The 24948-nt window shown below is 43.1% G+C and overlaps 1 protein-coding gene across 2 annotated transcripts in view; it reads left to right on the forward strand.

The window, feature by feature from the left end:
- Window positions 1-2929: 2929 nt before the first annotated feature.
- Window positions 2930-24948, forward strand: part of LOC117496617 — a 29734-nt gene continuing 7715 nt past the window's right edge. Inside the window, exons 1-9 of one of the 2 annotated variants that reach the window (XM_034148329.1) lie at window positions 2930-3424; window positions 5238-5554; window positions 5666-5759; window positions 12870-12957; window positions 13194-13633; window positions 17057-17150; window positions 18010-18097; window positions 19319-19625; window positions 20666-20759. In XM_034148329.1, the coding sequence (XP_034004220.1) occupies window positions 13267-13633; window positions 17057-17150; window positions 18010-18097; window positions 19319-19625; window positions 20666-20759 (950 nt within the window). In that variant the 5' untranslated portion in view covers window positions 2930-3424; window positions 5238-5554; window positions 5666-5759; window positions 12870-12957; window positions 13194-13266. Of the gene's footprint in view, window positions 3425-5237; window positions 5555-5665; window positions 5760-12869; window positions 12958-13193; window positions 13652-17056; window positions 17151-18009; window positions 18098-19318; window positions 19626-20665; window positions 20760-24948 lie in introns of both variants that reach the window. The other variant, XM_034148328.1, reaches the window with a different exon arrangement.

A 24948-nucleotide genomic window follows, 5' to 3' on the forward strand; every position in this document is an offset into this window, starting at 1 on the left:
AGAACACCTGAAACTCCATGGATTTATTTTCTGGGTTGGACGTGTAAAATAAAATCCGAAGTTTATTTCTATAGCACATTCAAGAACAACAGAGTGGACCAAAGTGCTGTACGTCAATAAATATATATAATAATAATAAAGCTTTATTTATACAGCACCTTTCATACAGCACATTAACAAAATGGCGCACATCACAAGTTAAAAAGAAACAAGAAAAAATCCCATCAGATGTTAAGAACTTTACAGATACATGGGAGGCTGTGGCGCAGTGGATAGTGCGGATTAAGGGAGTCCAGGTTCAAACCCCACTGCAGTCAGCATGTCGTTGTGTCCCTGAGAAGATGTGTCTTTAACTATCGTTTAAAAATATAGATAAACAAACAGGACATCAAACCGTTAAGCCACAGACTGAAAACTCACACGGGACGTAAACACAATATGAAACCCTGATTAAAAGCACAGACTGTCATGTCTTATAGGTGGTCTACAAACGCAAGTGGGTCTTCAAGCTGGATTTAAAAACAGGCAAACTGCGAGCCGATCAAACCATTAGAGCTTTGGAGGCAAACAATAACTATAAAAACTAGACTCTAAACTTGATCTGAAGCCAGTCTAGAGATGCCAGTACAGATTCAAGGCTTTCTCATCATGTGCTCAGCAGCTACAGAGTGGATATGGAGATGACAAACTAGAGTCCTCCAACAGAGCAACATGAATATATATAGGACATAAAACAGATCAATCAAATAAATCATCTCTTTGTGTTCGGGCGGCAGACAGCCTATCCGTTTTTAAGAGTGCGCTTAAGACCTTCCTTTTTGATAAAGCTTATAGTTAGGGCTGATTAGACTCAGCCCCTAGTTTAGCTGCTATAGGCTTAGACTGTCGGGGGACACCTTGCTTCTTCCTTCTCTCTGTCTGTACCTGTGTACTCTCATGTTCCCACTAACACAGCTTCCCCCACATTTCTTTTTGGTGTCTATCTATGCCGGGATCCTGAGTCCTGATCTGAGTCCTGATCTGAGTCCTGATCTGAGTCCTGATCTGAGTCCTGGACTTCGAGTCGTGGCTGAACCTGTCTCTGCGGTCCTGCCTGACTCTCATCATGCTGCTTCCCTGATGGCTCCCACAGGATTGTTGACATCCTCGTGGATTAATCTTTTTATAGACACATGCATTTCCAAACATTTGGTCTACCTACGCTGTGAAATGTATTATCTCTTTGATTGACACACGGCATCTATTGCACGTCTGTCCGTCCTGGGAGAGGGATCCCTCCTCTGTTGCTCTCCCTGAGGTTTCTCCCATGTTCCTTTAAACTGTGGGGTTTCTCTGGAAGTGTTTCCTTGTACGATGTGAGGGTCTAAGGACAGAGGGTCTAAGGACAGAGGGTCTAAGGAGAGAGGGTCTGAGGACAGATGGTGTCGTTTTGTCACTGATATTCTGTACAAACTGTGAAGTCCACTGAGACAAATGTAACATCTGTGATATTGGGATATATACATAAACATTGATTGATTGATAAAAGATAGATACAGTCTCCTTCATAAGTTCTGACATTTAGCTGAAAATGAAAAAATTCAGACTTTTTTTCTGAAAAGAATATAAAAATCTGACTTTTTGATTAAAAAGCTCATCGGTCAGAGAGGATTCTGGGAACATGAGGAGAGGAGGTAAGAGCTACCAGAAATACACTGTTTCATTTTAAACATTATAATCATGGTGGTACAGTTTACTTGCATCCGTGGAGATGCAGTGACATGATGACTCTTGTACAGCAGGGGGGCGTACATGCACCTTCAAGTTGTTTGCGACCCAACATTTCCTCTGTACTAACTGCTTTTCTTAATGACATGAAAATATACAAAAACGTTCTGAAAGCCCAACAATTGTACACATTTCTAAACCCCTTCATTCCTGAGGCACCACTGTTTCTGTTTTCTGTTCATAAAGCGCACACACACACACACACACACACACACACACACACACACACACACACACACACACACACACACACACACACACACACACACACACACACACACACACACACACACACACACACACCACAACACACACACACACACACACACACACACACACACACAGTCTCTCTCACACACACACACACACACACAGTCTCTCACACACACACACACACACAGTCTCTCACACACACACACACACACACACACACACACACACACACACCACACACCATCAGACTATTAAACACCTGTACTCTGTAAAGAACATCCATAACATTCATCTGTTTGCATTATGCTAATTATCTATATCATATTCCATGTACTTGTATATAAACTCTTCTTGCACTATTTCTATTTTATTTGTATTTTCTTGCACATCTCAAAACATTCTCTTGCACTATTTTATTTGTTTTATTAGTTCTATGTCCTATATATATATTCATGTTGCTCTGTTGGAGGAGGACTGTAGCTGCTGAGCACATGGTGATAGAGACTTGAATTGAAGCTTCTAATTAATGAATGAACTCTGATGTTTAAGTGCATTTTTCGGATGGAATAATTGTTCATTAAAGTTAAATAAATAAAACTCGGAGAGGAAGCAGACCCCCGCCCTCCGCAGATCACGTGACGGACGGAAGCTCGCTAGTGATAGGAAATCCGGCTCTTTTCAAATATCCGGTTCTTTTGACTCGGCTCTTGTATGTATATTATGTTATTTTATTTCAAGTTACAATTTTATGAATTTTAAGGGACTTTATTAAAAGACTAGAAATAAACAATCCAACATGTAAACATCTCAAATTGAAATAAAATAGCATTAAAAAAAAGTAGAAAACACGTTGAAGCGTTGAATCCGTGTCTGTCCTGGTCTGTGATTGGCCGTATGGTGTGCCAATCACAATGAAGTCCCGCCTAAAGATCCGGCTCTTCTCGTTCACGACACAGAGTCGGCTCTTAGATCCGGATCGTTGGGAAAAGACCCATCATCATCTCCCTGCTCTCCTCTCACGGTAACCGGGACGCAGCCAGGGCAAAGCTCCGGTAACGGGAACGGATTTATTCGCTGAATGCTCTCCGGGGACGATGGCACCTCGTGACGTCAGACAACGGTTGTCTAAATTAGCCCAAAAGAACGGAAAGCGATGTGTTCGTGTGGCGGGAAACCCGGCTGTGTTTGTTGTGTTATGTTAGCCGTTAGCCGCTGAAGCTAACGAGCTGTTAACGGTTAACGGGAGGAGACAGCTCACCGGGGAAATGTTCCGGTGAATCTACCGGGACTCACATGATGGACGGAGGGAAACGGAGCCGTTAAAAGAGTGTTAGCCGGCACCAGGCCTGCGTTGCAGATCCGAGAGTTGTTGTTGTTTCTCTCAGGAATTAACTAAGTACTGAAGTACCATTTACAGCTACTTCTACTCCTCTACAGTTCAGAGGTACATGGTGTACTTATACTCCACTACATGTATTTAATACCTTTAGTTACTTCACAGATGTGGATGAATGATGTGAAATATAACCAAGTGTTAAATCAGACTTTAGTTCCACCTGGAGTAAATCCACAAGCTACCCTGCAGTATACAAAGTCATTCAAACTAGCTGCACCTTTACCAGCTTTGAGAACACTTTCATGATCAATCATTATAAAACATATCATATATATTATTCTGAAATGGACCAATCTGCACAATGACTACTTTTACTGTCGCTACTTTCACTATATTTTGATGATAATACTTTTATACTTTCACTTGAGGAACATTTTGAATGCAGGACTTCATAGTAACAGAGTACTCCTACACTTGGCTTCAGTAAAATGACCTTAAATAGTCCCAAGTTAAATAAAACTGTACTACAGGCGAATATCAGAAGCACCAGGAAGTGCGCTGGAGGTTGAATCCCATATTTGGAATGACCTAGTGGCCAACCGGTGGTACTACACCAGTCCGTGACGTCACTGGGCCCACTTGCATAGAGTGGCGAAGTCACGCCCATCTACTTCCGGTCCATGGGACCTTATTTCGGGAAAGATTATCTTTCGATCCCGTTTGAATTGTGCCATGAATTACACATATGATGTTTGTCAATCTTAAAAAATTATTTCCATGTCAAAAAAGTCACAGTTTATCGTAAAACTGTTGAAATATAAGACTATGAAAAATACGCAACTAGAAAGACTACAAATCCCAGAGTCGCGTAAGTGATGTCACAATTGTTTTCCTCCACTAAGAGATAGCTAAGATCAGCGCCATATAGATATAATCTATCTATATGGCGCTGGCTAAGATAAGATAACTTTAACAAGATGCCTGTGTGCTTAGTACCAGGTTGTTATCATACCAGCAATGGGTCTTGCTCGTTCTTTTGCTTCCCGTCTGATGAAAGGACCAGGAGTACTCTGGATCATGCTAGCTAGTAGCTAGCACGTTAGTTAGCATTACAGCCTTGTCATTTGTATTAGCCTTAACATGAAGTAACATTAAGTAACCCAAAATGTTAAACAGTAAGAGTAGTAGTCATATTTCGTGAACCCTTTGAAGAGTACTGTCACACTGGTGTGATCATTCTATAATACACCATTTAAGCCCGGGGGAGAAATGCTAACGCTAACGCTAGCATCGGCGATCTTCTCTACTTCATGCTATCTGCACAAATGGTTGACATTAAACATTAAAACGACCAGGCAGTTCAGAGAGAATCAAAGGAAGGCAGGCAGGCAGCTTTGCATGACATTCTTCAGGACGTGTTTCATTGTGGTGATAGTGAGGGTAGTCAATCGTTTTGTTGACAAGACAGTAGTGACGGCCATCTTGGTGACGTGTGTTGTTGACCAGAGATGTAGTTCATTGAGCGTTTCACACAAACAAATGTGTTACTTCACAGTTTTACCACACATTTTATTTTTTTTGACTTGCAAAATTATCTTTTAAATTGACAAACATCATATGTGTAATTCGTGGCACAATTCAAACGGGATCGAAAGATAATCTTTCTCTCTCCATTGACTTCAATACATAATTTTTCCGAAATAAGGTCCCATGGAGGTCCACCGGAAGGGGAGGGACTTCGCCACTCTATTGGGAAAGAGACGTCTGTAAATCAGCGGATAATATATTTTAAACTGAACAAACTAGCCAGCGCGAACACTTCAACATCCCTGATGTAAATCATTAGGGTGTAAACGTTTTTTAAGTCCTGTAAAAGCTGAATCCTGATTTATTTCTCCCTTTCCATTCATCTGACTGACAGAGAGCTGGAGACCGGAGGCGGGGCCTAAGGGAAAACTCAACTGCGCATGCTCAGTGGGCCCACATCCGGGTCCTTTCTGGATCTACAGTCGCTCCATTTCTGGCTTCATGCAGCACTGATCAACTTCACAGGACTGAACGAGGCTGGGTCCAGCTCTCTTTTTACAGCCGTGATGAGCACACTTCCACCCCTCCTCGTTTCCTTTCCTTCCCCCCTTCCTCCCTCGCTGCAGCAGGAATAAGGAGCTTCTTCATCTTCATCTTCTTCCATGATCACAATGGCCCTGAACCCGCAGTTCCCAGAAAACTCCTATAAAAGTGAGTATTGTTGTAGGAACTGAATGGGCGGGGGTCGTAAGATAAGTTAATATATACTTTATTGCTACACTGTAGATGTACTGACCCTGACCTTTGACCTCTGACCTGCAGTGACCGAGGAGGACGTGAAGAGGCTGATCGAGCTCAGGGCGTCCAACGAGGCGCTGTTCACTGGGAAGAGGAACTCTGCCAAGTTAGCGTGGAGGTAACAACCAGCATCTAACTATAAGAGACATATTCAAATGTTTACATCAACGTCCGCTGTATCTTCAACACTTATTAGTACCGTTGTTATGTTCCACTCGCTTAGTATCCAGAGTGTGTGAGTGAGTGAGTGTGTGTGTGTGTGTGTGTGTGAGTGAGTGTTTTTGTGTAAGGCAAGGCAAGTTTATTTATACAGCACACAAGGCAATTCAAAGTGCTATACAAAAATGAAAGACATTAACCCCCTGAGACCCACATAGGACATTTCCGTTTTTGTTTATGTGTGTGTTTTGCCTTATAAATGCTAATTTCTTTACAGTATAATCAAGTTGTACACATCCCAGAAATCAGCACGACCTCAGCGTGTGATACATGTCACTCATTAGAGACTTATAGACACTATAATAGGGGATATTTGCCCATAAAAAATGTTCTTTTTAAAAACTTGAATCTTTTTACTTATTTCATTAAAAATAACTGCTAACCATAACATTGAAAAAAACATTCAATACAGAAAATTGCACACATTTATTATCATTGTATCAGAACTGATTAGAAGAATCTAACTTATTCTGATCATTAGTTATGCCCGTTCTTTTGGGCAGTGTCCATGGGCGTTCTTTTGATCAGTGTCCATGGGCGTTCTTTTGATCAGTGTCCATGGGCGTTCTTTTGGGCAGTGTCCATGGGCGTTCTTTTGATCAGTGTCCATGGGCGTTCTTTTGGGGCAGTGTCCATGGGCGTTCTTTTGGGCAGTGTCCATGGGCGTTCTTTTGATCAGTGTCCATGGGCGTTCTTTTGGGCAGTGTCCATGGGCGTTCTTTTGATCAGTGTCCATGGGCGTTCTTTTGATCAGTGTCCATGGGCGTTCTTTTGGGCAGTGTCCATGGGCGTTCTTTTGGGCAGTGTCCATGGGCGTTCTTTTGATCTGTGTCCATGGGCGTTCTTTTGGGCAGTGTCCATGGGCGTTCTTTTGATCTGTGTCCATGGGCGTTCTTTTGATCAGTGTCCATGGGCGTTCTTTTGATCTGTGTCCATGGGCGTTCTTTTGGGCAGTGTCCATGGGCGTTCTTTTGATCTGTGTCCATGGGCGTTCTTTTGATCTGTGTCCATGGGCGTTCTTTTGGGCAGTGTCCATGGGCGTTCTTTTGATCAGTGTCCATGGGCGTTCTTTTGGGCAGTGTCCATGGGCGTTCTTTTGATCTGTGTCCATGGGCGTTCTTTTGGGCAGTGTCCATGGGCGTTCTTTTGATCAGTGTCCATGGGCGTTCTTTTGATCTGTGTCCATGGGCGTTCTTTTGGGCAGTGTCCATGGGCGTTCTTTTGATCAGTGTCCATGGGCGTTCTTTTGATCTGTGTCCATGGGCGTTCTTTTGGGCAGTGTCCATGGGCGTTTCTTTGCCAGGAATTGTCTTTTTTTTGGTCAAGACTACACATGATATATATCATGCAGGGCTCAACGCTAACTTTTAAAAGTGGTTGCCAGGCAGGCAACCAGGCATCAGCTTTTGGTTGCCAAAACTGAAAATACGGTTGCCATTTTTAGTCACCTTATATTTTAAATAATTAAGATACTATACAGTTATACACAGGGGTGCACATAACTGGTACGCAGGTACGCATGCGCGGCAACAATCTGAAATGCGTAACGTCACTTGTGTCACAACGCGCCTTTGCGTACCTGATAGGTCATCAAAACAAAACACATATTTCGCCTACACATGTTTCTTGTCAATACTCAGTGGAGTAAATTATTAGACATGTCCAAAAAAAACAAAGACATTAAGCAGCCACTTTGCCGTTTCGCTCCCTGCTAAAATCTTCAGACTTTCTATGACTGATTGAACTGGGTGCTGGCCGTGCCGCGCAGGACATAACCGACGGACCTGTGAAGCTTCACAGGAGAAAGAGGCTTAGATCACTGGACGACAGAGTTGGTCGCCGTGTGCACAGACGGAGCTGCTGTTAACGTCGGTGTGTACAACAGAATTGTACCAAAACTACGTCAACTGGCTGCGGTGGGAGACTCCCCTGTGCACATTCTGTGCCCCGCGCACACACTGGAGAACTGCGCAAAATCAGCTGATCACAACGTTCACGCTCTGTGGTCAAGCTGCTGCAGTTTTATTTACAACAAAGTGGAGTAAAACACACAGCTGCAAACTTACTCAGGCTGTTAATGGAAGAGTTTGAAATCAGACAGAGGTGGAAGAAGTGTTACTCAAGTAAAATTAGAAAAGTATTATCATCAAAATCTAGTTAAAGTAGCGACAGTAAAAGTAGTCATTTTGCAGATTGGTCCATTTCATAATAATGTATATGATATGTTTTATAATTATTGATCATTAAAGTGTTTAAAAATTAGTTTGAATGACTTTGTATACTGCAGGGTAGCTTGTGGATTTACTCCAGGTGGAACTAAAGTCTGATTTAACACTTGATTATATTTTCACATCATTCATCCACATCTGTGAAGTAACTAAAATGTATTAACTACATGTAGTGGAGGAAAAGTACATGATTTACCTCTGAACTGTAGTGGAGTAGAAGTACAAAGTAGCATAAAATAGAAATACTCAAGTAAACTACAAGTATCTTAAATTGTACCTAAGTACAGTACTTGAATAAGTGTACTTTGTTACTTCCCACCTCTGAAATCAGATATGACTTCAAGTCATGTGATAATTTCTCAGTATTTGATCCTTCAACTTGGCCTCAGGAAATGCAAGGACTTCACAGTTTTGGCAACAAGTTTTGGAGAAAGCAAATTGGAGGCTTACAAAGAGACAGGGAGGTGCATCTTCATCATCTTCATCATCTAGCATGCAAGAAGTGTAAATAGAGGACAGTGAAGGAGACACTGAGGAGGACAGTGAGGAAGACTGCACTTATTAACACCACGCTTCATGTGGGGTGAGTACCAAACGCTGTCTCCTGGTACTCATCTGAGTAACTCACTCAAAAAGTTATGTGCACACCTGGTTATACATCAACTTAATAATGAAAATGTGACACAAAAGAATATTCAAATGCTTTACAATAAGTAATTAACACAATTATTTGAAACCTAAGTGGTAGTAAACTTTTCCACCCTCAAATTGCTGGTATACAAAACACCAGTAGTGCAGCTGCTGTTCTTCACAGATCCCTCACAAATGAATTGAGCAAGTCACTTGTTTCTTGGTCATCCGTTGTCTTCTTTTCAAATGTGGGTTTTCTTGACCTTTGTGCTGACCCCCACCACAGACCCATTGGCCCTTCAGCATTGAAGTCTTGGATTGGCCAGACTAATACATAGGCCTGTCACGATAATCAATAAATTGACTTATCGTACGATAAATAAAAATGGACTCGATAACTTTCTGAGCTCGATAAATTGCCGTTTACATGCGTGTTTGTTTACATAAGGATGTGACCAGAATTTTAGCCCGGCGCACTGTGAGGGGCTCACACACAGCCAGGTCAGGACACTCCGCGTGCAGCAGTGTAGCAGCCAAATTAATAATAGACAAGCAGGGAACAACGTGTGACTTACTCCAGGGGAATTTGAAGTTAAATGGAATTGGTTGCAAAACCTAATACCACATCTCCGGTGTGGGAATATTTTGGATGTAAGCCAAATCAACGAGGCGAACCTACGGACTTGAATGAGCCGGGCGGTGTGTCGCATTTGTTTTAAAAAGGTAGCAACAAAAGCTAGCGATACGACCAACCTTAAACTGCACCTGAAACACAACCGCCCCATTCTCCCAGCTGGGAGCAAACACGGCAGCTGGAGATGGAGAGCCCTCACCTTCCCCACTGTTTACAATCAAAGATGCATTTGCCCGACAATGCAAACATGTTGGTGTTCCTTGCTCGAAATCTTTGAAATACAGATTTGGATATGGCCTGTTGAGGCATCTGGGTCTTTGTCTGGACCGTGGACTGTACACTTGACTGCTGGTTTAAGGAGGGCTTTTTGCTTGTGAGACAATGTGTGCTCATATTTATTTATATATAGATAGATAGAGAGAGAGAGAGAGCTCTGTTTTCCAGCCTGAGTCTATTTAATTGATTGTTTTGGTTGTGTGTGATTTAATAAATGTTTTATAATTTAATTTATTTAATTTATTATATATCATTTATTTAATTTAATTTAATTTGCAATGTTGGATGTTCAATTAAAAGTTATGTTTGAAAGGATGTACTTGAATTATTATTATATATTATCATTATGTCAGTGGTCTAAAATGGTCTTACAACGATGCCGACAATATTATCGTTTATCGCAAGAATTTTCGGGAAAATGTATCCAACAAAATGTATTATCGTGACAGGCCTACTAATACATTTATAATGTTAAATAAATGAAAACCATTCACAGTTAAGAATTAGATATGAATTATTAATGCTGTAAATTAGTCCAGTGCGACACATGGCCAAAACGCAGAGACGCGAGAACAGTCGGGGTCCGTCTGTGTCAGTTCTTTGTTGTCAGATTGGTGTGTCCGGGCCTTAACAACGGAACTGACAGGCAACCCTCTGAATCAGACTCCAATTGGCTGTGACTGCATCCACTCAGAGTGTCCGATTCAGAAACACTCTTTACCTCACAAACAAAGATGGTGGATGAGAATAGATCTATAAAACAAACAGAAAACGATAAGCAATGCGCCAGAATCAAGGTGAGACTCATACTTTCCAACCCTCCCGATTTTCGCGGGAGACTCCCGATTTCATTGCCCTCTCCCGGTTTCCTCCCAGGGTCATATTTCTCCCGATTTCTGACAAAATCAGATTTACTCAGGACTGTTTCCACTCGGACTTTAATACAGCTACACCATTGTTTGGTTTCCATGGTAGCGCGTCTCTTTAGTAGCGCGCGCAACTGAAAGTCTGAGAGGGTGAGGAAGATAGTCACAGAAAACAGAACAAGAATCGACAATTCTACCCTCTGCTCACTCCTGTCCTGTAAAATACAGGTCCAGCCCACACATCTGGTGCTACAGGCCGCAAGGCAGTGCACTTACAACTACAATAAGCATGTTAATGTTAATCTAATACCGGCGATCCACTAGCTAGTTATTTCACGTGTTTCCCGCTAAACGAACGCCCCTTTGGAAAACTCTAATCTGACCCCACGGTGCCTTTTAGTCAGAGCAGAGCATCGATATTCAACGCTTACCTCTCAGATGTTTAAAAAGTCTCTGTGTGTCTTCTATTAGCGGCACATGCTATAGATGTGTTCACAAAACACTGTATTTATGTATCGCTGGGAAGTGTACTTTGTTCCCGGCCTCTCTCTGTCTCTGCGTACGTACAGAGCAAGCCCCCAGGAAGTGCGCCGGACTCTGAGGAAAATATTCGTTGTGTCCAAACGGCGGTACTACACTTCCGTATCAGTCGCTGGGCCCGGAAACACTTTCTCCCATTGACTAACATTGGGGAAAGAGACGTCTGTAAATCGTTGGATATTTTTTTTTAAACTAAATAAACTACCCAGTATGAACACTTGTATAGCCCTCATTAAAAACATTCGGTCCTCAAGTTGTAAAATGTGCTAATAACTTTATTCTGAGAGTTATTTCCCTCTGCATTATGAACGTGCATCTAACCCACGGGACCGCGCCACCCGGCACGTTCATGTTACGTGTTCAGCACTACATGAGTTTTACCTTTACCCATGGATGCACAATAAGAACGGATTATATGAATACTTTCGTGACGTTTCGCTCTCTCAAAAGTTGGGCCATTTTGTCTTCATGAGCCAATGAGCAGCTCTCATAGGAACGAGGCCCCCGCCTCCCACGCTGTATCCAGCTCTTATTATACATCCATGGTTCAGAGAGATCGAAATACCGCTTCACACAATCCCCAATATAAAAACAAATGTATTTCAAAATGTGTGCAAATATGTATATACACAGTCAAAGACACATTTAGACACGTGCACACATTAACCTGTTAAGCCCCAAAGCCCCCGTCGGCGGGTCTTTTTTAAAAATTTAAAATTAATTTTTTTAATTTTAATTGTTTTTATTTGAATGGAATGAATACCTATGGTGATAATTCAATGTAATACATCATTTTTATAGTCTGGTACCTGAAAAAGGTCAAATGGCACTGATGGAACCAGATATACCCAAATGTGCCGAAAGCTTAGTCCGCCTGGAACTTTTTTTGGCTAAACCTCTCTAAAAAGGTCAAATTTAACTTGTTTTGCCTCAATCTTGATACAGGGTACTTATTATATGTTATAGTTTTGATTCCTAAAGCTTTTAGTCTACCATCCCATCATTCAAGGGTGGTTTTCACTATAAGTAATGTTTTTTCTTTAGGCGGAGGTAAGAATTTACCTTTTTTTACTATGTTCCATCTGAATTAACTCTGACTGAGAAACATCTATATTGATTCTGACACTTCTACATCCAACTCACAGATGTAACCTTGCTTTGATCAAATAAATTATTCATATAACCCTTTTAGAAGTGAAGTTATAGTCATTTGTTTTGGGCATGTCATTTTCAAGCCTGAAACATGAAAAACAGGCTCAGTGCTTAACAGGTTAAGACCTAAATACAGGCTCCCCGCAGGGTCTTAAAAAGGTCTTAAATATGATAAAAAAAAATAAGAAAGGTCTTAAATATGATGGGATTTGAAAGATGCTTCTGTGTTGCGATCACGTCTAAATGTGTTTCGGGGGAAATGTCCGTAATACATTTACTTTGAAAGTAATTATGGGACGTATTTCTTCTTTCATAGCAATTTTCCTTCATACTTTCTTGCCGTGAAATAGGTCTTAAATTCTATTCAAAGTGGTCTTAAAAAGGTCTTAACTTTGAGTTGGTGAAACCTGCAGGAACCCTGTAAATAAAAACACAACAATCAATATATACAAAATAACAGTCTCTTCAATATCTTTGAGAATGTGCTTTAGTGCAGACGGTCCATGGCAGCGTGAACGTGTCTGCTGCTGGATCTAGGTAATGTTCTTAAATACAAATCTGAGGCCCTTTGTCTGCCTCTGCCTGCGAGGGATGGACAACCACTGCAGGGCTTTTACTGTAGAGTGTAAGTGATTGTCTCCTGTGTTGAGTTTTCGTCTGGTGACGCTCTGTCTGTTCCTTAGCACCATCCTGAAGGGTCTCGGTCTGGAGGGGAAGCTGACGCCCGACCAGATCGCCAAGAAGTGGGACAACCTGCGGACTAAATACAAGGTGAGGAGGTGCAGAGAGGGTTCACTCAAACACTGCTCAACATGTGCAAATACTGCTTGATATTCACGGGGAATATAGTTAACTCACAGATATTTAAACATTTTCTCAGATTTCATATTTTGTATATATTTGTATATATCTGAGACCTATAATATATGCCTAAAAATAGTATAATAGGAGACCTTTGAATTGCCTTTGTTGAAAGCTGTTATATAAATACACTTGTGTGTTTTCAGGACCTGAAGCAGCCGTACCAGGGTCAGGACAGCCTGGGGGGGGGCGGTGGAGTCGTGGCCCTGGTTCCACATCATGGACGAGGCGATGCACGGACGCCTCTTCAACAGCAGCTTGGTGCTCAGCCTGGACGGGACCCACAGCCAGACCCAGAACCAGAGTCAGAACCAGAGCCACAACCAGACCCAGACCCAGAGCCACAACCAGACCCAGAACCAGAACCAGAACCAGAACCAGAGCCAGAACCAGAGCCAGAGCCAGAACCAGAGCCAGAGCCAGAGCCAGAGCCAGAGCCAGAGCCAGGAGAACACCGACATCTTGGAGTTCCTCATCAAGACGGAGATGGAGGACACGGTGGCACAGGAAGCAGCAGTGCATGATGGGACGCTGCACGAGGACGCTGCTCCCACTGAGGGGGTGCCGATGGGCTGGAGGAGGATGAGTGAGTGCTCTTACAAAAGTAAGGAGACGGAAAAAGATCCCAGAATACAGATCATTTCATTAAAGAGGGAATTCATTCATATCATCCAATCAGATCAAAGGGCCTTCAGGGGGGTTTCAAGAAAGATATAGCATGAGTTCTGTGTCACTGATCTTGTTTATAAGATATCAAAATACACATCATTTCATTAACCCTTCGACCGTGATCATGTGACCTGTTCAAGCCGGCACCAAAACAACAGGATTTAAAGTTGATAATGAAATATATTTTTGGGCCCAGGACTCTGAAGGGTTAAAGAGAGAGATCATTCAAATCATCCAATCAGATCAAAGGGCCTTCAGGGGGGTTTCTATAGAGAGGCGAAGTCACGCCCATCTACTTCCGGTCCATGGGACCTTATTTCAGAAAAATAATGTATTGAAGTCAATGGAGAGAGAAAACGTATCTTTCGATCCCGTTTGAATTGTGCCATGAATTACCAGGGTTGCCAACTCTCACGCATCTGGCGTGTGACACACGCTTTCACTCTCAATCTCACGCTCTCACGCTGCCCAAACTATTCTCACGCCAAAAACAAGAATACGAAGACTAGAAACGGTTTTGAAAACTTTTGTCACGTAGTGATCGTCTTCTCAATAAAACATCTTTGATAATGTCTTCTGGCCAATCAGAATCACGATAACGGCGTGGTGTTGTTGCAGGAAGTCCCGACGGAGAATACTTTTGCGGTAGTACATCTCTATACATAGATACAACATTACGTGTTGATAGAAATCAACACGTAATGAAATAAGACCCCACGGTTTGATGATTGATAGGTGTGTGGGCTGTCTTTCATTTTGACACACAGAACAATGGGGGCTATCCACCCTTATCCACAATGTAAAGTAATTCACACAGCCTCTTCCCTCTTCTCTCTGTGAGGAGCAGCAGGTTCAGCTTTCAGAACAAAGTCACACAAAACTAAAATGCCATTCATTTTTTTAAATATGTCGTGTAATAATAGATTCATTATTGTTCTTCTCAAGAGAGTACCAGAATGTGTATTTTATGTTAGTATTTAAAAAAATCTCCTGGGGGACAATCCCCCAGACCCCCCTGCAGGGGTTGGGTTTTCAGCATGTCAACTCTTTCACCTGTTGGGAAATTGCAGGATTGGCTCCAGGTCGCCCTTTTTATTTACTACAAGACAAATGTGCCTTTTTATTTCATACAGTTCAATTTGGATTGAGACAGGGAAATAATCTAAACCTCACGCGTGGCGTTTCACTGTCGGGGGGAGCGTGTATGTAATTACATTGTGAATACTGACTTGAGCCCCACCACAAGGGTTAGCCCTACCATAGATTACCCAACACAAATACTCTGGAGCCGCAACTGCCGACCCGTATTGCGCATGCGCAGATCTGAGATCCAGAAGAAATGATAAAAAAGTAAAAGTCTGCTGCTTATTGTTCTACTAGGCCAAAATAGAGTCAAAGAGTATATGAGAGTGAGAGTGTGTTAATTCATATATTTGGCAGTTTGGAGTAAGTCTGTAGATTTGTTTGTGTGTGTGTGTTTCATAGGCCTCTCACGATAATTAATTTAGTTGGATACATTTTCCCGGAAATGATTGCGATAAACGATAATATTGTCGGCACCGTTGTATGACCATTTTAGACCACTGACATAATGATAATATATAATAATAATTCAAGTACATCCTTTCAAACTGCTAGTCACATCCTCATGTAAATGGCAATTTATCGAGGTCAGAAAAGTTATCAGTTCATTTTTATTTATCGTACGATAAGTAAATTAATTGCTTATCGCGACAGGCACACAATAAAACAGTGGAAACAAACATGTTTGACTTTCATTAGTGAATGAAACTGTGTGCCCTTTATAGTCTGTGTCCAATATTGTGTATTTGTATATATTGTATATATATCCTATATATATGCTAAGGTCCCGCTGCTGACACGATAGCAGTCATTTAGTGTGCATATGTGTAATTAAACCCATGATATCAAAATCTCACTCCAGCCAGGTACCCAAAGTTGGCAACCCTGGAATTACACATATGATGTTTGTCAATCTTAAAAAATCATTTCCATGTCAAAAAAGTCACAGTTTGTCGTAAATATAAGACTATGAAAAATACGCAACTAGAAAGACTACAAATCCCAGAGTCGCGTAAGTGATGTCACAATTGTTTTCCTCCACTAATGCCCCTTTCACACCAACGCAACTCCGGTTCAAGCTCCGTGCTAGAGCTTTTCTGGTTCAGAACCGTTTCTTCGGTTTAGCGCCGGCTCTTTTCACACCGCTCAGAGCCCGACTGGTGCTGCCGCTGCTGCGTCATGACGTCACAGTTTACGTCGCTGAGTTTCTCCCCAACGCCGGAGCTCACCTCACAACAACAACGGGCCGGGGACTGCGTTGCTTTTAATCATACGAAGCCAGATTAAATTAAATAACGACTTCTCCAACCTTATACTTTTCTCCAGAGTGCCGTGGTTCATTGTTTATTAATGTGTTTCATTTAGCGACCGCTGCAGTGCTGGCTGCTCTTCCACGGGAGTGTATTCTCCCGTTAGCTCCGGGTTAGCTCACACGGCTCTAAAGTATTCACTGTCTGACTGTCACACAAGCAGCTGATACATATCCCCCAGTTCCCCTTAAGTGAATGTGTGTCAGTCTGAATTGACGCTGTTTGGCATCACAACGCTGTTATGAAAGTTTCTCTGGTATAACATGGGTGATGTTAGCATAGCAACCGAAGCTAAACTGACTACTTGCTAAGCCGTTTTCTACAGGCACTTTTTACCGACGTATTTTTCATTATGATTCTACTTGTGATAGTCGGACATGACAACCTGTGCAGCCCATGTATTGATTCCATCCGATAGCTGCTATAATAACAAACGTCTGCCTGCTCTCCACAATGATCAATAACAGCGAACGGATGGTCAAAGTAAGGTACAAATAAACAGAATCACACGAAGCCTGGTTAGTGTTGCCTGACTTTATAAAGTGTGTTTTTTTTATACAAGTGTGTGGTTGCGTTCTAGTCACTTTGCTCAGCACTACTGCTGGTTACAACTTTTATTTGCCGTACTCGCCTTAAGTGTTAGCTCAGGTTAATCTCGCCCCCCTCCGACGTAAGCGTGACGTATGCGGTTCTTGCTTCTAGACGGACAACTTTTTGGTGCTCGAAACGAACCGGATTCCGGAGCTTAGAGGCGGCTCCGCTGCGGTGTGAACAGGAAAACCCGGTGCTTTTCAAGCACCAGCACCGAACCGGCCCTGAAACACCGTTGGTGTGAAAGGGGTATAAGAGATAGCTATGTGTGAATCTTTTCACACACAGGTTCTGCTTCTGAATGATTATTACTCGTCTCAGTGGTTTATTTATTTGCTGCTGTTGTGTTTCCTCAGTGTCTGAAACGGAAACGGAGAGGATGATTAAACTTCGAGCGGCAAACGAGGCTCTGTTCACCGGCAGGAAACACTCCGCCAAACCGGCCTGGAGGTGAGACTTTTGCTTTTGATAATGAAATATAATCTCGTCTGACTTTACACACCAGTCTTAAAGCTCTCCTATCATGCAAAAGTCTCTTTCTGATGTCTTCTCTACATCACTATGTGTCCCCGGTGTGTCCCCGGTGTGTCCCCGGTGTGTCCCCCGTGTGTCAGGAGACTCACTAAGTGATGTCTTCTCTACATCACCATGTGTCCCCCGTGTGTCCCCGGTGTGTCCCCGGTGTGTCCCCCATGTGTCCCCGTTGTGTCCCCGGTGTGTCCCCGGTGTGTCAGGAGACTCTCAAAGTGATGTCCTCTCTACATCACCATGTGTCCCCGTGTGTCCCCGGTGTGTCCCCCGTGTGTCCCCGGTGTGTCCCCCATGTGTCCCCGTTGTGTCCCTGGTGTGTCCCCGGTGTGTCCCCCGTGTGTCCCCGGTGTGTCAGGAGACTCTCAAAGTGTCAGAAATAAACCCCTCTCTCTTTTCCTCCGTACCCACATCTCTAAAAACGGGGGAACAAGGGAGCTGATCCAGATTTGCTGCGTCATGACCACATTACTAAAATGTGGGCGGGCTTTACACCCACGGGCCAATCAGAAACGTTGCTGTCAGAAACAATGAGACGTGTTCTGGAAGTAATATGGTCTGTGTTGACATTAGCATGCTAACACTCAGAGCTAACCTGTACTGGAGAGAGCATGTGTGAAGAAGCAGGAAGTCACCTTGTGGTAAACCTGAGACCGATATAAATGCCTCCAATGAGTTTAATAGGAGACCTTTACAGCCCGTCTCCCCTCTCACCCTCTCACTCCTCAGATAGATTTTGTCCACAGTCTTCAGTCCTTGAACCTGCGTGTGTCTCTTTCAGAGCCATCCTGTACGAGCTGGGTCTTCAGGGGAAGCTGACCACCGAGCAGCTGGCCAAGAAGTGGGACAACCTGAAGAGGAGGTACAAGGTAGGCACCCCTCAGATCAGACAGACTTTATTCATCCCAATGTGGGAAATGTTTGTGTTGCAGGAGCATGAGAGACGAGGCACTGCACAGAGGAGAAGAAATAAACTATTCTAAACAGGATATTCTAGGCATTGAGTGTGTGAGGACACATTGAGTGTGTGAGGACACATTGAGTGTGTGAGGAATGGAATATTAAATGTAAAATGTGCAGTTTTAGTCCCAATTTCTACCTTTTTTTAAATCTTATTTTTGGGGAAATGTCATATTTATAAAACGGGGACGATGCTGCCTTCAGGCTCCAACACAGGAATACCTTATCAACATTCAAAGGTTTTATCATCATATGCATAGGCTGTGGCTCAGTGGTTCGAATCAGGGGGTAGCAAGTTCGAGTCCCACTGCAGTCAGCATGTCGTTGTGTCCCTGCGACACTTCACCCCAAATTGCTCCATAGTCGCTTTGGATAAAAGCGTCTAACAAATTACATGTAATGTAAAAAAATGTAATGCACAGCAGCTTCAGTGTAGAAATGGCAATGACTTTCTTCTGACCTGAGCTCCTCCAACAATGCAACATATATAATCAAATATAGACGTGGCTGTGAGTGTATGGTAACAGCAGCTCTGTGTAGATGGTAGAGCATAGACGTGGCTGTGAGTGTATGGTAACAGCAGCTCTGTGTAGTTGGTAGAGCATAGACGTGGCTGTGAGTGTATGGTAACAGCAGCTCTGTGTAGATGGTAGAGCATAGACGTGGCTGTGAGTGTATGGTAACAGCAGCTCTGTGTAGTTGGTAGAGCATAGACGTGGCTGTGAGTGGATGGTAACAGCAGCTCTGTGTAGTTGGTAGAGCATAGACGTGGCTGTGAGTGGATGGTAACAGCAGCTCTGTGTAGTTGGTAGAGCATAGACGTGGCTGTGAGTGTATGGTAACAGCAGCTCTGTGTAGATGGTAGAGCATAGACGTGGCTGTGAGTGGATGGTAACAGCAGCTCTGTGTAGATGGTAGAGCATAGACGTGGCTGTGAGTGGATGGTAACAGCAGCTCTGTGTAGATGGTAGAGCATAGACGTGGCTGTGAGTGGATGGTAACAGCAGCTCTGTGTAGTTGGTAGAGCATAGACGTGGCTGTGAGTGGATGGTAACAGCAGCTCTGTGTAGTTGGTAGAGCATAGACGTGGCTGTGAGTGTATGGTAACAGCAGCTCTGTGTCTCCATCAGGAGCTGAAGTTCCCCGCCCGCGGCGTGGAGACCAACCCCTCCTCCTGGCCCTGGTTCTACCGCATGAACGACGCCATGGAGGGCCGCTTCACGGGAACCGCGCCCGTCCTCACGCCCATCGTGGAGGACGAGGACGAGGACATGGAGCCGCTGTCGCCCGTGCCGAGGAAACGAGCGCGAAGGAGCCGGGGCGGCATGGCCGAGTTCCTCACTGAGTCTGAGATGGACCTGCTGGTGGAGCAAGACGACAAGAGCGGGTCCACGGCGCTGGGAGACCTGCAGAGGATGGCCGAGTTCACATACAAGTGTAAGGTGTGTGTGTGTGTGTGTGTGTGTGTGTGTGTGTGTGTGTGTGTGTGTGTGTGTGTGTGTGTGTGTGTGTGTGTGTGTGTGTGTGTGTGTGTGTGTGTGTGTGTGTGTGTGTGTGTGTGTGTGTGTGTGTGTGTGTGTGTGTGTGTGTGTGTGTGTGTGTGTGTGTGTGTGTGTGTGTGTGTGTTGTGTGTGTGTGTGTGTGTGTGTGTGTGTGTGTGTGTGTGTGTGGTGTGTGTGTGTGTGTGTGTGTGTGTGTGTGTGTGTGTGTGTGTGTGTGTGTGTGTGTGTGTGTGTGTGTTGCAAGCAGGCCACATTTAAAAAAAAAAAAAATAGGATTCTGGGAATAAAAGTGAAATTTATAGAAAAAAATCTAATTCTTAAAAAAAGGCAAAAGTTCTGAGAAAAAAGTCTAATTATGGAAAAACAACAAATTCTTAAAAATATGTCACATTCTGAAAAAAAGTCTAATAACAAACAGAAAAGTAAAATAACCACAAAAACAAAAATCCAATCTGAAGAAAGACAAGTTCTGAAAAAAGGTATTTTTGAAGGGAACAGGGATTTGAGCCTTTGCAGACCATTGACATGCACACGCTGCTTACAGAGAAACTGCACAACAAGATATATTTAATATCGACATAGCGATGTTAACAACTTGATGGTGACTTCCTATTTGTTTAGCTTAGGATCGTACCTGTGTTCAGTCGAGAAAACGGTAAATGTGTGCATTTTATTATAAAGTTGTTTTTACAAAAAAGAAACACTTAAAGATTTTGTGAGTTTTATTTGAGTTAGTAATTTAGACTTGTTTTCCAAGAGACGCTGATTTGAAGGCGTGGTTACCTAAAGTTACAGCGTGTCCTGTTTCTGCCGGAGAGAGGGGGTTCCAAACCCTCCGTCTGACTGAGCCTCGTTCAGCTGAGAGTCAGTGGGCAGGGTGTGGTTTGGAACTGGGCCCACGAGAGAGTGTCGCCCTGACGCAGGTTAAGAGACGTTTACCTGCTGCTCATCTGAGTTATTCTACCTTCATTTCAGTGACAGAAGAAGACATCCGGAGGCTGATTGAGCTGCGATCTTCAAACGAGTCTCTGTTCACCGGCAGGAGGAACACGGCCAAGCCTGCATGGAGGTGAGACACCCTCTCACGGTTCCTCTCACTGTTCCTCTCACGGTTCCTCTCACGGTTCCTCTCACGGTTCCTCTCACGGTTCCTCTCACTGTTCCTCTCACGGTTCCTCTCACGGTTCCTCTCACGGTTCCTCTCACGGTTCCTCTCACTGTTCCTCTCTGTAGGAGCCAAAAACGTTGATTTATTATTTCTATTATTTAATCATTTAATGTATGTAATGGAGTATAATTGTTTGGTGTCATTTGATTGGGATCCGCAGCCACGGTGGAGCGGAGCGGCTGATTGGTGCTGCGATTGCCTCAGCTGGTTAAAAGAGTCCTGCTGATTACACTCTGGGTGCTATTTTGGTTGTGAAGCCACACGGTTTTTTGACCGCTGCATTGCACTGCAGAGAAGATATGATTTGTTTATTTAAGTGAAGAAAACTGTTTCAATATCGTCTGGTAAGATACCTTCATTTGTGTTTGAAGAAGAGAACGAACATGGAAATAAATGTACCAAAAACGAACAATATATCTCTGAGTGATGTGTGAGCGCGTCGGCCAGGCGCTAAAACCAAAGAGCAGAAAAGAGCTTAAAGGTGGAAAGATGGCTCTTATATTCGTCAAAAAACCCAGCTTGATGAGCGCTGGTCCGTGGAAATATTTGTTTTGAAAACAAGAACTCAGAACTCATAACAGTGTGTGAAACACTCGCCTTCGTTTTACTACGGCTTCTACTTCCTGGATCGACGGTGTGTGAAATGTGAATGACAGAAGGCAACAATCACTCCTCCTCCAACTACGTATGTAACGCGTCACTGCTGTGGAGCGTTCAAGGACTGTTGGAAACGTCTCAACTCGCGGCAAGACAATGAAAGTCCATAAACAATGAAGTAAAATTCAAAAGGAATAAATGTGTCGTCTTGAACAAAAATGGCAGACTTGGAAAGCTTGGAAAGTGACATTGACTGTGTGTATATGGAAAGGCTCAAACGACTGAAATTATCAAGGAGTGCAAAATTGGGTGCATTGACAAGGAAAAGAAATGAAATCAGACAATTAATGGAAAATGTCTGCAATGTGGAACTGGTTAAGTCGAAAATGGAAAATGAGTTTACACAACTACACAAGGAAATGGAACAGTTAAATGATTCTGTTCAAGCTTTAATGTCCACAGAGGAGGAGAAAGAGGTGGAAAAGGATCAGGATGAATGGTACAACCCCAAAGCAGCTGCCTTGGAAGAGTTTACTCAGGAGGTCTTAAACTGGATCGCTGATGCTCCTGTGTCCAATGTGGTCAAGACCAAAATAAAAGGACATATGAGTGTTGCACCTCAGGACAGTATTTCAAACATAACGAGTGTTCATTCACAAAGTTCAAGGAGATCTTCTCGGTCTTCTATCACATCTGCTAAAATAAAATTGGAAAGTCGAAATGCAGAATTGTTAGCACGAGCTGCTCGGCTGACTCAGAAGCAAGCACTGGAAAGGGAGGAAGCTGGTTTGAAGGCAAGAAAGGAACAGCTGGAACTTGAAACAGATATTGCAGCAAACACTGCGAAATTAAGTGTAATCAAAGGAATGGAGGATTCTCATGCAGGCATGTACCAAGCAGGAGACAGAATGAATGAATATTGGGATAACTCAGAGCAAGAAAATGCTCATTTGAATGCCAACAAGCAGAAACCAAACATCAATAAAACTGCAAATGCCGTTAATAGTGAAACACAATTCATACCACAACGTCCCGAAAGTTCAACTTCATCCAGCACGTCTTCTAGCACGGGAGAGGGCAATATGAATAACTTAATAAGCATCATGGAAAAACAGACCATAATAACAGAAACAATGGTAAAGCAACAGAAACTTTCTTCATTACCCCCACTCAACATTCCTACCTTCAACGGAAACCCTTTGGATTATCGGTCCTTCATAAGAGCATTTGAGCATGGTATTGAAGAGAAAACAGAAATCAGTAAGGACAGGCTTTACTTTTTGGAGCAATGCACTATTGGCCAACCAAGAGAGCTTGTGCGCAGTTGCCAATATATGCAATCTGACAAAGGATACATGGAAGCGAAAAGGTTGTTGAAGCATCATTATGGAGATGAATATCTTATCGCGACAGCCTACATCGACAAGGCTCTCAATTGGCCATCTATTAAACCTGAGGATCCACAATCTTTAAAAACCTTTGCCGTGTTTCTTAATGGATGTCTCAATACAATGGATAGTGTGGAATACATGGAGGAAATGGATCACCCAATCAACATGCGAGCTGTTCTTTCTAAACTCCCATATAAGCTGAGAGAAAACTGGAGGGCTAAAGCTTGCGATATACAAGATAGAAACAACAGAAGAGTTCAGTTTAAAGATCTAGTGAAGTTTGTCGACCATCATGCTAGAATCCTTTCTCATCCAGTGTTTGGAAACTTAAAGGAAATTCCAAATACATCAGCTAAAACAAGCTACACATTTGTTCCTGCTACTCCCAACACAAAGTTCAAACCGAGATCTCCAGAGTTATATAAAAGTGGTTTCGCCACTAGTGTATCCCCAATACTTCAGAAAGAAAACAGTAACCGACACAGTGACACATCCCAATCAAACCGATGCATCTACTGTAAAGGAGAACATCATCTTTCTGCTTGCAATCAGATTCTCAAAAACACCCACAAAGAGAAGTTGGAATTCCTCAGAGGCAAAGGACTTTGCTTTGGATGTTTGGAAAAGGGCCACATGAGTAAAGGATGCAAACAAAGACATACCTGCAAAGAGTGCAATCTCACACACCCCACTCTTTTGCATTTCAGTAATATAGAGTCGAGCAAAGGAAAGGTAAAGACTGTTGCAAATGCTTTAGTGGATATGGATAAAGATGATTCACGGGAGGAGGATATTGGGGCCGGTGAGCCTGAAGGCACCCTGGCTATCGTTCCTGTGAAGGTGAAAACAAAAAAGGGTAATACCATCATAACAACATACGCCTTTCTGGACCCAGGTAGTACGGCTACCTTTTGCACAGAGTCCATTCTACAGCAGCTTCAAGTGACTGGACGCAACACAGAGATACTCCTACGAACAATGAATAGAGAGGAGTCAGCTAAAACATCTGTTGCATGTGACCTTGAAATATGTGGTCTTGAAAGTAACCAGTATGTAGCACTTCCACCTGTTTATTCCCAAAACAAAATACCAGTACGAAAGGCAAATATTCCTTCTCAGGAGGACGTGGAACAATGGGAATACCTGAAAGAGGTCAATCTACCACAAATTGATGCAGAGGTTGGCTTGCTGATCGGGTGCAACGTGCCAAAAGCTCTAGAGCCACGCAAAGTCATAAACAGCCAAGGGAATGGCCCGTACGCTGTTAAGACCATTTTAGGTTGGACAATAAATGGACCTCTAGGAAGGTCAGATACGACTCGTTGGATTAAACCAGTCGTTACAGCAAACAGAATTTCTGTTGTGGAAATCGAGGAATTGTTGAAGCAGCAAGTGAAGCTTGACTTTCCAGAACATCAACACAAGGAGCGTCTGGAAATGTCAAGAGAGGATCACAAGTTCATGGAAAGTGTCTCTAATTCTGTCAAGTTGGTAGACGGACACTACAGTATTGGGTTGCCATTAAAGGAAAAAGGACTTGATTTTCCCAATAATAGACGTGTTGCTGAACAAAGAGCTTTGAACCTAAAAAGAAAATTCCAACAAAACAACAAATTCTACAAGGAGTACAAAGAGTTCATGGCGGATGTTGTTGATAAAGGTTTTGCCATAAGAATGACACCTGAACAAAAAGACAAGGCAATTCAAAGCAAAAGGAGCTGGTATATTCCACACCATGGCGTGTATCATCCAAAAAAGCGTAAACTGAGGGTGGTTTTTGATTGCGGTGCAACTTACCAGGGCACATCTCTGAATGCACGTCTTCTCCAAGGCCCAGATTTAACCAACAGTCTTATTGGTGTCCTTACAAGATTCCGGCAGAAGAACATTGCATTCATGGCAGATATTGAAGCCATGTTCCATCAGGTCAAGGTGCCAGAGGAAGACTCGGATCTTCTCACATTCTTGTGGTGGCCCGATGGAGATCTCAGTAGTGAGCTAGAAGAGTACCAAATGGTTGTACACATCTTTGGAGCAACCTCCTCGCCTAGTTGCGCCAACTTTGCCCTACAACAGTGTGCAAGAGACAATGTGGATGACTT

The sequence above is a fragment of the Trematomus bernacchii genome, unplaced genomic scaffold, assembly GCF_902827165.1.
Source record: "Trematomus bernacchii unplaced genomic scaffold, fTreBer1.1, whole genome shotgun sequence".
Lineage (NCBI taxonomy): Eukaryota > Metazoa > Chordata > Actinopteri > Perciformes > Nototheniidae > Trematomus > Trematomus bernacchii.